Source organism: Panthera leo, chromosome B4, assembly GCF_018350215.1.
Source record: "Panthera leo isolate Ple1 chromosome B4, P.leo_Ple1_pat1.1, whole genome shotgun sequence".
In the NCBI taxonomy this organism is placed as follows: domain Eukaryota; kingdom Metazoa; phylum Chordata; class Mammalia; order Carnivora; family Felidae; genus Panthera; species Panthera leo.
Genome location: NC_056685.1, coordinates 41513387 through 41524039, shown reverse-complemented (window position 1 = coordinate 41524039; position 10653 = coordinate 41513387). Strand labels below are relative to the sequence as shown.

The following is a 10653-nucleotide window of genomic DNA, read 5'->3' as shown; positions in this document are numbered from 1 at the left end:
GGGATGGGGGTGGAGGCGAGGTACACAATAATTTAGGCAGCCCCAGCAACGGGACTACATCTGGTAAGCATAGGCTGTCCAAAGGCTGGGAACTGGGGGGTGATGGTTCCATCAGTGACTTCAGAGGGAGAGGGAAACCCCTGGGTCCCAAGCTAAAGAGCAGAAAATTCTCCAAAATAGCTAACCAAACTCCTCCCTCACTTTCTGCTCTGGACTTTGAACCCAATACCTCGCACTGACAACCCTCTCTTTGCTTGGGAAGAGCACTATTGGACAAAGAGTTTGGAATCCAGAGTTGGGGCCCCAACTCGGTGAAGCTGTCAGGGAGTTGTGGGAGGCAGCACTGGAGAATTCTCTTCACGGTGGCTCCTGGCCAGCTGACTGTCACCCCTTCTTTCCCCACCTCTTCCCCCTCATACCTTTCGGGATCCCTGACTCAATCCCAGGATCTCAGGATATTGTTAGAACTGGTCCCTGGATGAGTCTGGAAGCTCCCCCCGCCCCCACCACACAGCAGGACCAGACCTCTCCCAGGGGAGACTGCCCCCCTCAGAGCTCTGGAACAGTTCCCAAACCTGCCAGAAATGGGCTGGAAGCCAAAACTGACCTTCGAAAAGGGTCAAGTCTTGGATGACAGACAGCCCCAGATACTACTTCAGGTTCCTTCCTCAGGAAAAGCCGAGGTCAGGCACAAAGCTGCCAAGTTCCTACCCCTCCCTCAGGCTGCAGGCACCAGTCCCAAACTCATCATGGGGGGAGGGGGGAAAGTCTGGTAGGAGCTCTTATTGCACCAGGGCCCAGCCCTATAAAAGCCCTGGTAAGCACAGACCTTTACGCAGCCTCTGTGTTCGAGAGTGTTCTGTGTGTGTGTGTGTGCGTGCGTGCGTGTGTGTGTGTGTGTGTGTGTGTAGAGGCTGGTCTGGAGTCTCTCAGCCTCACCTGCCAGACAACATCTGCTCCCTCCTCATCCTGTCTGCTATATTCTCCTGAAATTTCCATCTCCATCTTGGCCAGCCCAGACAATGCCTCCCAACCTCACCGGCTACTACCGCTTTGTCTCGCAGAAGAACATGGAACATTATCTGCAAGCCCTAAGTAATGGCCTCACCCCTCCCCCAGGCCCCATTCACTCCCCTTTTTCCCTTCCTTCCTCTCTGTCCCACTGAGAAGGAGGAGTGCTGGGGTTAGAAGCTGTGGAAAGGCTCAGGTGGGGGCAGGTGAGCTGGGATCCGTTTCTAGCCAGGAGCACTGGTAGGAGAGTCAATCTCTAGTCTTACACCCAGCTAAAGGGAAGCTCACAGCCCCAAGGTACTGCTGCAGGAGGGAAGTTCCTGGCTGGCTGGTGGGACCCCTGCTAAGAGCTAGCCCCCCACAGACATCGGCATGGCCTTGCGGAAGATAGCACTGCTGCTCAAGCCAGACAAGGAGATTGACCATCAGGGCAACCACGTGATAGTCAAGACCCTCAGCACCTTCCGCAACTACATTCTGGAATTCGATGTGGGAGTTGAGTTTGAAGAAGATCTAAGGATCGTGGATGGACGAAAATGCCAGGTACTTTTCCCGGGGGGTTGGGGGAGGGCATGTGGGAGAGCAGATAGGTGCGTGCCTCTTAACAGTCTGAGGCAAAACTAAGGGACCTCTTCCAGCCAGAGAAAGTGACCACCACAGCAGGCTGCAGAATCCCTAAGGTAACAGTCTCCGGGTGCTTCCCCCAAACCACTCTCTCCTGCCCCCTCTTATCACCAGCTAAAGTACAAAAAGAGCAGGTCACCTTCAGTCCAAAGAAGAAATATTTGCTCACCCTCTAGCCTGTGACACAGTTGGTCAATGCAGAGTCTCCTTTCCCTTAGCCTCTCTGACTCCACTCTCTTCTACTTCTTTCTGTTTCTCATGCCGTCTTTTTGGTCTTTTTTGCAGACCCTAGTTCCCCTATTAACCCCTTTATCTGGGATTCCCCCCCAGTATTTTGTTCTTGACTTTGTCTCTCTTGTCTGTACACAGCCATCAGCTAAATCATCTATACCCATGCATTCTGCTACCATCTGTAAGCTGTCCTTAACTTGTATTCTCCAGCCAGATCTGTCTCCCGAACTTCAGGGTGAAGCTTTCATCTGTCGGACAATGTTTCCATCTGCACGCGCCAAGCTCGAATCCAAATTCATTATCTTCCTACCCAAACCTATTTCTGCTTTTATATTTACCGCCTTTGTTAATGGTGATAACCAGGCAGACCAGAGACCTGGGAATCACAGTCAACATGTTCTGTTCCCTTACCCCTTTGCCCCAACACACTCACACACACACACACACACACACACACACACACACACACACACCCCACATCTAGTTGGTCAAGAAATCCTTATAAGATCTACACTGTCTGATATAGTTGCTACTAGCCATATACAGTTATTGAACACTTGAGATGTAACTAGTCCAAACTGAGGTGTGTTATAAGTATAAATACATAGTGAGTTTTTTAAGACAGTACAAAAAAAATGTAAAACATCTCAGTAATTTTTATTTTAATCACGTGCTGAAATTTTAGTGTTTGGGATATTCTAGGTTAAATAAAATATGTCATTAAAATTAATTTCACCTGTTTCTTCTTCCTTTTTTAATGTGGCTTCTAGAAATCTTGCAGTTACATATGTGACTTACGTTCATGGCCCATTTTACTTCACTGAACATCACTGATCCTTCCTAGTCTTTCTTGCGATACTACCTTTATTTAAGCCCTCACTTCTCACCTGGTGCCCAAAATTGGCCCCCAGGCTTAATCCTCCTCTAATCTACTCTGCATGCTATAGCCACAAGGATTCATCTAAAATGCAAAAGTGACCATGAATTAAACCCTTTCGGTGACAATCCATTATGTTCCAGATGAGGTCCATGGTATACAAGGGTCTTTTCCACAAACACCCTAGTTTAGAGCCTCTTACAACTATTTGACCTTCTCTCTTACCTCTATCTGTTCCTTTCCTTGCTGGAGATGTCCCAGTATCTCCAATCTAACTAACCCCTCGCTTTCTTGAAGACTCAGCTCTTCCCCAACGCTTGCCTGGCATCATAGACACCTGTTTCCTGCTCAATCTGATCAAGATTCTCAGCACCTTGGTTAGCAAGGCCTATTCTATAGGAGGGTTTAAGAAATGCTGATTGGAATGCCAGGCCCGCCCCACTCCAATGGGGGAGGAGGGGTGATTCTTTACTCTCAGGGACACTTCAGCTGTCCTTGAAACTGAGAAAGAGGAGAGATTCCCAGGTGGGACTCCCAACCAATCTCTCTTCTTTCCCAAATGACCTTCCAGGCCAACTGGAAGTATCCCAAGGACCAAGTCTTTGTTCTTCATCACCCACCACCCAATTTTACCCCTGGTTTATCCTGTTCCATCCCTGCCCTACCCTAATAGTCACCATAGACAAACTATGGCCTCAGTAGCCTGTAGGAGTTGGCAGTGGGGGTGGGGGAGTCATGTTGAATCAAAACCACCCTCTCACTCAGAATGAAGAGGCTGGAGCAAGACAGTATCTGCTGCAGTGTGAAGCGGGGCAGCCCAGAGTGAGTTGGATGCATTTGGGGTGTTCTGCCTCCAAATCTTCCCTTATTCTTGCTTTCCCTATAGACCATAGTAACCTGGGAGGAGGAGCAGCTAGTATGTGTGCAGAAAGGGGAGGTCCCCAACCGAGGCTGGAGACACTGGCTGGAGGGAGAGAAGCTGTATCTGGTAAGCTCGGTGAGGGCTGGGAGAGGGGTTTCATCCCCCTGTTTGGGCTAAGACACATCCCCTTGCCCAAATCAAAGCAGTCTCCTACTCCACTCCCTACCCCCCTCCAAGGAAGGCAAGCAAGAAAGGAAAACAAAAGCACTGGGAAGAGTAGAGAGAAGAAATAGAGGGGCCAGTTGGGCCCCTGGCTACAAATCAGATGCATGTCCATAAATCATGACTGGAGAGATGGAGACTTAGCCGTTTCACATTCTGTGACCCAGCTTCCTTCCTTCCTCTGGGGTGAAAAGTTGAAGGTTTGGGACAATGATACAATTCCCCATACATCAAGCACTCCGACTGCTGTATCCTGAAGGATTAAATGGGGCTCTAGGACCTCAAGAAAGGAACTCTGGCTGGCAAGAACCTTCTTTCTCTCTCCTCATTATTCCTACTGTGTCCCCAGGAACTGACTGCAAGGGATGCAGTGTGCGAGCAGGTCTTCAGGAAGGTCAAATAGCCAGACTGCACCGGTCCCCAGGCTCCTCCTGGAGAGGAGGCCTTGTACCCCTGCAAGCCAGATTGTTCCAGGTCAGCAGTCCCTTTTTTTGGGCCGCTTACTCTCCCTCCAGGTCCCTCCTCCCTCCTCCCCATGTTAATCTATAACTTGTAGCCCCCAGGCCAAAGTCTTTTGTCACACTCCACTGCCTCACATCTGGTTCAAGGTCTGGCCTCCTGGATGAAAGAAACAGGCAAAGGGGAAAGACCCCTTGAGAACAGTGGATCTCAACTCTCTTCATTTCATTTGGTTTCTTCTTTTCCATCTAAGAAAGAACTAAGCTTTGAGCATTTGAAGACTAGTAAGAACTCTTCCTGGTGAAACTTCTGGAAAACTGAGTTGGGTTCAAGAATGTAAACAGGAGCTACTGGTAGAGTTGTTGTTGTTGTTGTCTGTTTCCTTGTCCTTATTCTCAAGAAAGCCTCATGTGCTCAACAGAACCCATCCCAAGGCACAGCCTCACCCACACAGAGTTCAACAGACCACACGTACCAATGTCTGAATGAATCCTAGCTATCTTATATTTCCATCCTACACTTTGGGGAAGAGGGATGGGACAGAGTAAGACCCTTGTTCAGTGCTGGGGGAGGCTACAAAACTTCAGAATAGTGACCTGGCCTGCATGTCTGCTTTGGGAAGGAAAGGCAGCAAGAAGGCTAGAAACCAATGGAAGATATAAGGCTAAGGGCTAGAAAGATGAGGACACAGGGGCGTGAAGGCAACAGTAGGGAGAAGACCAACACGCCTGGCTATCGGGACCCTTTGCTTGAAGGCCAGCAAGGCCGGGACAGAGGATAAGGGGGAGAAGTGAGGACAGTAAGTCCCCTCCTTTAGGGTCCCGGAATCACTACCGGGAAAACAGCCCAGAGGGCAGGGCCTGTTCAGGGTCAGGGCCAGCTCCAGCCTCTGGATACCCCCCCACACACACCCAAACCTCCAGGGGCCTTGGTCCTTTCAGAATAAAAGTCCCATGGGGCCAGAGGGCTGTATGGGGTGGGGACAGAGCCTGACTGTGTGGGAGGCAGGGCTTGTTGGAAAGTCCCTGGCTCATTAGATGATCACCTCTGCCCCTTCTTCCTGCAATGGCTAAGCCCCTACACATTCAAGACAGTCACTAGTTTTGAAACACTGATCCTACTATACACTCTGGAATGAGTTTGGGAAAGAACTGAGTGGAACTGAATAGCTTATTCCTTGCCAGCCTCTCTGCAAATGTCCCCAGTAAAGTAGGATGTAGAAAGCCCTCCTCTGGGCAAAGCCAACCAGCAGAAGCTCTGAGGACTGCTGAATCCTACCTTGTCCCTTTCCAAGGAACAGCGAAGGCAAAGGAAGATGTTCCACGTGTAGACACCCATTGCCTAAGTCACCAGGGCAATGCAACATCCTAGTCACTCTGAGTTTACAGTGCATGTCCAAGCCTCTCCCCACAGGACAGTCCCCTGTGCTCTGCATGCTGGTCCAGCACCCCTCACTGCAGTCTTGCCAGAGGGCCTGACCCAGTAGCTTGGAGTCCTCCATGGCAACTGACAGGTCCAAGCTGAACCCCTCAAAACCCGTGTGACATGAATATCCAGCCATCCACACTGCAAGTTCAAATCCTTCACTTGACCTCACCCCTTCAGGAGCCAGAGTCCAACAAGAAGCCTGGAGATCCGCAAAAGAGCACAAGCAGTCAGAGGATGACTGAGCAGCTTCAGAAACATCACCAAGGGGGTCGGTGGGAAAGGGGGTGGGTGAAAGCAGGTACCTGAGACTGGGAAGCTGGGGCTGCTGTTTCCCCTGTGGGAAGCAGGGGGCGCCACTCAGTGCAGTGGGAGCTGAAGAGGCACCAAGTTTAATCTTCCCTCTTCTGCCACATTCTTGAATATTCCATCCCCCACCACACACACACGCACACATGCACGCACGCACATACACACCACACCCCCACCGCCATCAATTTTGAACCCACATACTCACCCTGACAAAACCCCAACCCTGCATTCAGATCAGGCTGCTCCCTCTGTCTTCAGATGGAAGAGATGTTTAGGAGGGACACCAAACTGTGAAAGAAGAAAAACCAGGCCAGAGGGAAATAGCCCTCAAGGAAAGTCCCACCACCCGCCTGTCTTGGAGCACACAAAGCTGTGAATCCAGGGGACCAACTTTGACTTTTTTGACCAGAATCTTCGCCCCCAGGGAGGTGATCAGGAATCCAAAATGTTTATTTCCATGTGAGAGGGAATAACTGCATCCCTCTGAGCCAGCCCCATGCAGGGCCCCTACCCCATTCCCTCTTCCTCAGGCCCAGATAGCACCATATGGTCACAAACAACCTCTGGCCTGAAATTCAGATGGTCCTTTAGTCTTGATCCCTTATATCAATACAGATCCTCATCTCAGAAGAAAGTAAGCAACAGCGTATACGCCAAGAGCAGGTGTGTGTCTTCGAAGCAGAGAGCCACGTGTTGCCCGAGGCCTCGGGCTCTACATTCTGGTAGGGGACCAGAGAGTAGGCAGGAGCAGCAAAGTCTAGCCAGACACTCCTCCCCACTGCCCCCTCCCTTCAGCCACTACCTCCCATGTGACCCCCCACTCCACATGCCCAGACCCGCATGTTGAAAAGAAAGCTCAGGAAAAAAGCAGGAAATTCCTCAACTCTTAAAGCACAAAGGCCATCGCAGCCAGGAGCTCCATTCTATAACAGGGTTGGATCCCTTACTAGCAGAAGGGAACCCTTAAAAGGCACTGCAAATCCTGGGAGCCCAAGAGACAGCAGAGGCTTGGCCATATTGACTCCTTTCCCCAACCCAAATGTTATCCCCTAAGAGGCAAAAACTACATCTGGTCTAGACTTCAGTACCCAAAGGCCAGTAAGAGGCCAGCAGTTGCTGATATGGCTGACCCTGACCATGACCTGCCCCTCCCCTCCTGCCTCTCCCTGCTCTTCCACAGGCTCTTCCTCCTCTTCTGGAACTCGCTGCTCCTACCCAGCCTGGGGACCACCTCCGGTACCTCCATCCAGCTCTCTGACATGTCTCCCCCCACTTCCCCCTGGCTCTAACCCCCTCAATCACAGCAGCACCCATGCCATCAGGGTCCCCAGGGACTGATCTGGAGCCATCCCAGGGCTGTGTCCATGATTATGGTCAGGTGAGGATGGGGAAACCTTGTAGGTATAGCAGAAGGGGAAAAGATAGCAGGTGAGGGGATGACGGCTAAATCAAAGGGGCTCTGCGACCTGGGTTTGCCAGAAAGAAAGAAAGAAAGAAAGAAAGAAAGAAAGAAAGAAGAAAGAAAGAAAGAAAAAGAGGAAGGAAGGAAGGAAGGAAGGAAGGAAGGAAGGAAGGAAAAAAGAAAGAAGGTAGCCAAAGTCTCTGAGACCAAGCATGCAAGCAGTGGCCCTGCCTGACCAGGGGCCAGGATCTGCATCCATCAGGGCCTCCTCCTCCCCTAGATCTCAGCCAACAGGATGGCTCTGGGACAGCTCCACACTGTATACCCGCTCTCACCAGAGGCCATTTAGATTCCAAAGGCATGAGATGGAGCTGACCTTCCAGCAAGACAAGGGCACCGCTGTTCTCTCAAGGACTTCCTGGCCCACTGTCTAGCTGGGGCTCCTGCCTTCCTCCACCCACCCAGTCCCACGCCTCACTTCCTTCTGCCCTCACTTTTGTTCTGGCTCCTCGAGAGAGGGGGCATCCCTAGGAGCCTCTTTTCTGTCCCCCATGGCCAGTGCCCAAGCAGAGGGTCACCAGCGTCGCCAAGCCATTGGGTTCACGGATAAATCACTTGCCTCAGAGGCTCTAGATCAACCTAAAATCACACCAAAATTGGGAAGGAGTATTCCATAGTGGTCAAGTGAGTAGGGTCTGGTGTCAAATTGCCACATCTTACCAGCTGTGTGAGCATATCCATCCACTAACCTTCAGTAAATAAGACCCATTTGCTGGTCATACCAAGCAATACCAAGTATTTCCTTTGGCCAGGGAATTTTGTGACAATTCCATGTGAAATCACTCAGCATAATACCTGGAACAGAATAAGAACTGGTGAATATTAGCTATTATTATTTCTATTCTCTCTTACATCTTGACTTGATGATTGCAATTCTCTTAACCGGAAGCAAAGCCTTGTACTCTGCCGTTAAGGATAAGGCATCCCTGCCAATGCCTGTGAAGTCACACAGTGCCTTATATTTATACCCAAGTGTTAAGGGACTGAGATCAGAGATTCAGAGACAGTATAGCCTTCACCTTGGCTACTCAGGCAGATAAAATGTCTGCCAGGGGCCAGTGGGGAGATGGAGGGGTGTTGCCTCCCCCAGGCTTCCAGAAAGAGAACCTCTCCCTGTATCCTGTGGTCCCCTCATCCCCATGAGGACAAGTGTGCTGTCCCAGACAGTGCTGCCCTGCAGAGCCCCTGTGCTGGAAACTGGAAAGCTACGTTTGCTCCTGCCTGCTAGACTTGCAGGAGCAACAGCCACTCTTGCCTTCCCATCAAGAGAAGACTTCTCTGCAGGGGAGAGGGAGCCGATGGCGGGCAGCCGCCCAGCCCCGGCGCCACTGCCACTGAAGCAATAGCTCACACAGAGCCATCAGTCTCCAGCAGCACCCCCGAGTTCCTCAGGGGTCTCTCCCCCACAGCACACACTGAAGCCACACCATTTAAGGGACTGGACCCCCAGCACGAGCTCCGTCAGTTACCAGCTGCAGGTGTGGCCACTTACCCTTGGCCCTCCTGGTCCTCACTCATCTTCCGCATGAATGCCAAAACCAGCCAGCACCCTTTTTTCTTCCTCGTAAGTTTTTTTTTTTCTCATGCTTCCTTCATGCCTGAGAAGCCTTCCCCGACCCCGCCGCCCCTGATCCCCTGCAGAATATCCCCTGTCCTCAGCAACCCCCCATTCAGGCCCCAGTTTGGGCTTCACCAGCCCTGCTGACCCCACAGATGAGCCAGGAGGAGGAGGAGGGTCTACTTAAGTATCAACTACAGTTTTCCTCCCATGGAAATGTGCGTGTCGCTCCTGAGTCTGTCTCACACTCGTCTCTTCCACGTACAGTGTGTGGGGAGAGGTGTGTGTATTGTCCACGTGGCCTTTTCATCCAGTGTTCTGTTCCTTCACGCACACAATAGCTGTGGGTACTCATTGACCTAATCAGACCACAAGGCAGAGCTAAAAGCACTGCCTGAGGAGTCATTATTGCTGCCTCGCTGCATGATCTCAGGGAAATTATGTCACTTCTCTGTGCCGCAGGACTGGTCCTGTTCAGCCTCAGTATTCTATGACTGATCTATCTCGCCTTGCACACCCACACCCTCCCCTTGGATTCCTTTCTTTTCCGCCACTGTTTTTAGAAAAGCTTTGCTCCCTGCCCTTGACCCAGCAGTAAAGAAATTGTCATCCTTAATGTAACTGAAGTCTAGCCTGCAGCGTCCCCACTGGAGAGAGAACCCCAACATGGGAAGGAACGGCTAGATCACAGAGCATTCTCTCTTTCCTTAAGGTGGCTCCCCTAATCTCTACTGCCACTCACCATCCTGTTTTGTTCCCCCCCCCCACTCATTTGTTACTGAGTAGCACAGACAGGACAAGGAGGCATCATTTGAACAAGGGTTTATTAAAGTCTTGGAGAAAGCAAAAGCCAAATAGAACAGAGAGTAATATATGAGTCAATTATCTGAGGTCCAAATGCAGCCTCACCCATAAACTCATTGTGAATGGCAGGGATGGTGCAGGATACAGCAGAACTGCCTTCCTATTCACAAGCAAAGCACATACACGGTATGTTTAAAGAGTTCTTTACTAGAGGACTTTATTTCAGGCTTGAAAGTCCACGCAAAGCCCATCGGGTATGGGAGATTTCGGGACTGGAATCTCCAGCCTCTGAACTTGTCCTGTTAGACAAGCTGCTGGTGTGGGACCATTGTCCTAGATTCTTAAGACTCGTGCTATGGTTACCCTCCCTTACGTTGGAAAAAGCATTCTATTTAGGGCTTCTCCTTGCTTCTCTTCCTTTAGCCTTTTCAACAGCTTCTTCGTCCTTTTTTAACTCTTTGCTATCCTTCCAAAGCCTCACCTCCTCTGTGTTTGTTCTCCTGCAGGTCCTACTTTGGTCTGTATGGTCCTGCTACTTGATGGGGACAAGTCAAGGAGCCCTTCAGATCTAAGGTGAAGGAGAGGGTCAGAAGCCCCCAAAGGCACTCTGGCTTTAGGGTAATGCATCTGAAATACAACCATGCCTAGCAAAAATAACATCTTACTAACTGATCTTCTGATTTATTGTACTAAAATAATATGTCTATTTCTGTGATACCCAACCAACCTCCAAGGTGGCCCCCAATGATCCCCACTTCTTGGCATTCCCTTCCTTGTGCATTCTCCTCCTACACTGTATCAGGGAA

At 50.6% G+C, this 10653-nt stretch overlaps 1 protein-coding gene across 3 annotated transcripts; it reads left to right on the top strand.

Moving 5' to 3' along the window:
- Positions 1-760: 760 nt before the first annotated feature.
- On the top strand, positions 761-4638 carry RBP5 (retinol binding protein 5). Of its 3 annotated transcripts, none has more exons than XM_042948404.1 (4): positions 761-817; positions 1376-1554; positions 3630-3731; positions 4177-4638. In XM_042948404.1, the coding sequence occupies exons 2-4, from the start codon at positions 1384-1386 to the stop codon at positions 4228-4230; spliced, it is 327 nt and encodes a 108-aa protein (XP_042804338.1). In that variant the 5' UTR covers positions 761-817; positions 1376-1383; the 3' UTR covers positions 4231-4638. The 3 variants fall into 3 exon arrangements, with proteins under 3 accessions (XP_042804338.1, XP_042804336.1, XP_042804337.1); XM_042948402.1 differs by lacking the exon at positions 761-817 and adding an exon at positions 870-1095; XM_042948403.1 differs by lacking the exon at positions 761-817 and adding an exon at positions 1154-1217.
- The last annotated feature ends 6015 nt before the right edge of the window (positions 4639-10653 follow it).

Bases quoted from the DNA above. Each gene is read 5' to 3' on its own strand.
- RBP5 (XM_042948402.1), top strand. From the start codon at position 1,023: ATGCCTCCCAACCTCACCGGCTACTACCGCTTTGTCTCGCAGAAGAAC. The intron at 1,555-3,629 runs GTACTTTTCCCG...CTTTCCCTATAG, and splicing joins TGGATGGACGAAAATGCCAG to ACCATAGTAACCTGGGAGGA. The intron at 3,732-4,176 runs GTAAGCTCGGTG...CTGTGTCCCCAG, and splicing joins AGGGAGAGAAGCTGTATCTG to GAACTGACTGCAAGGGATGC.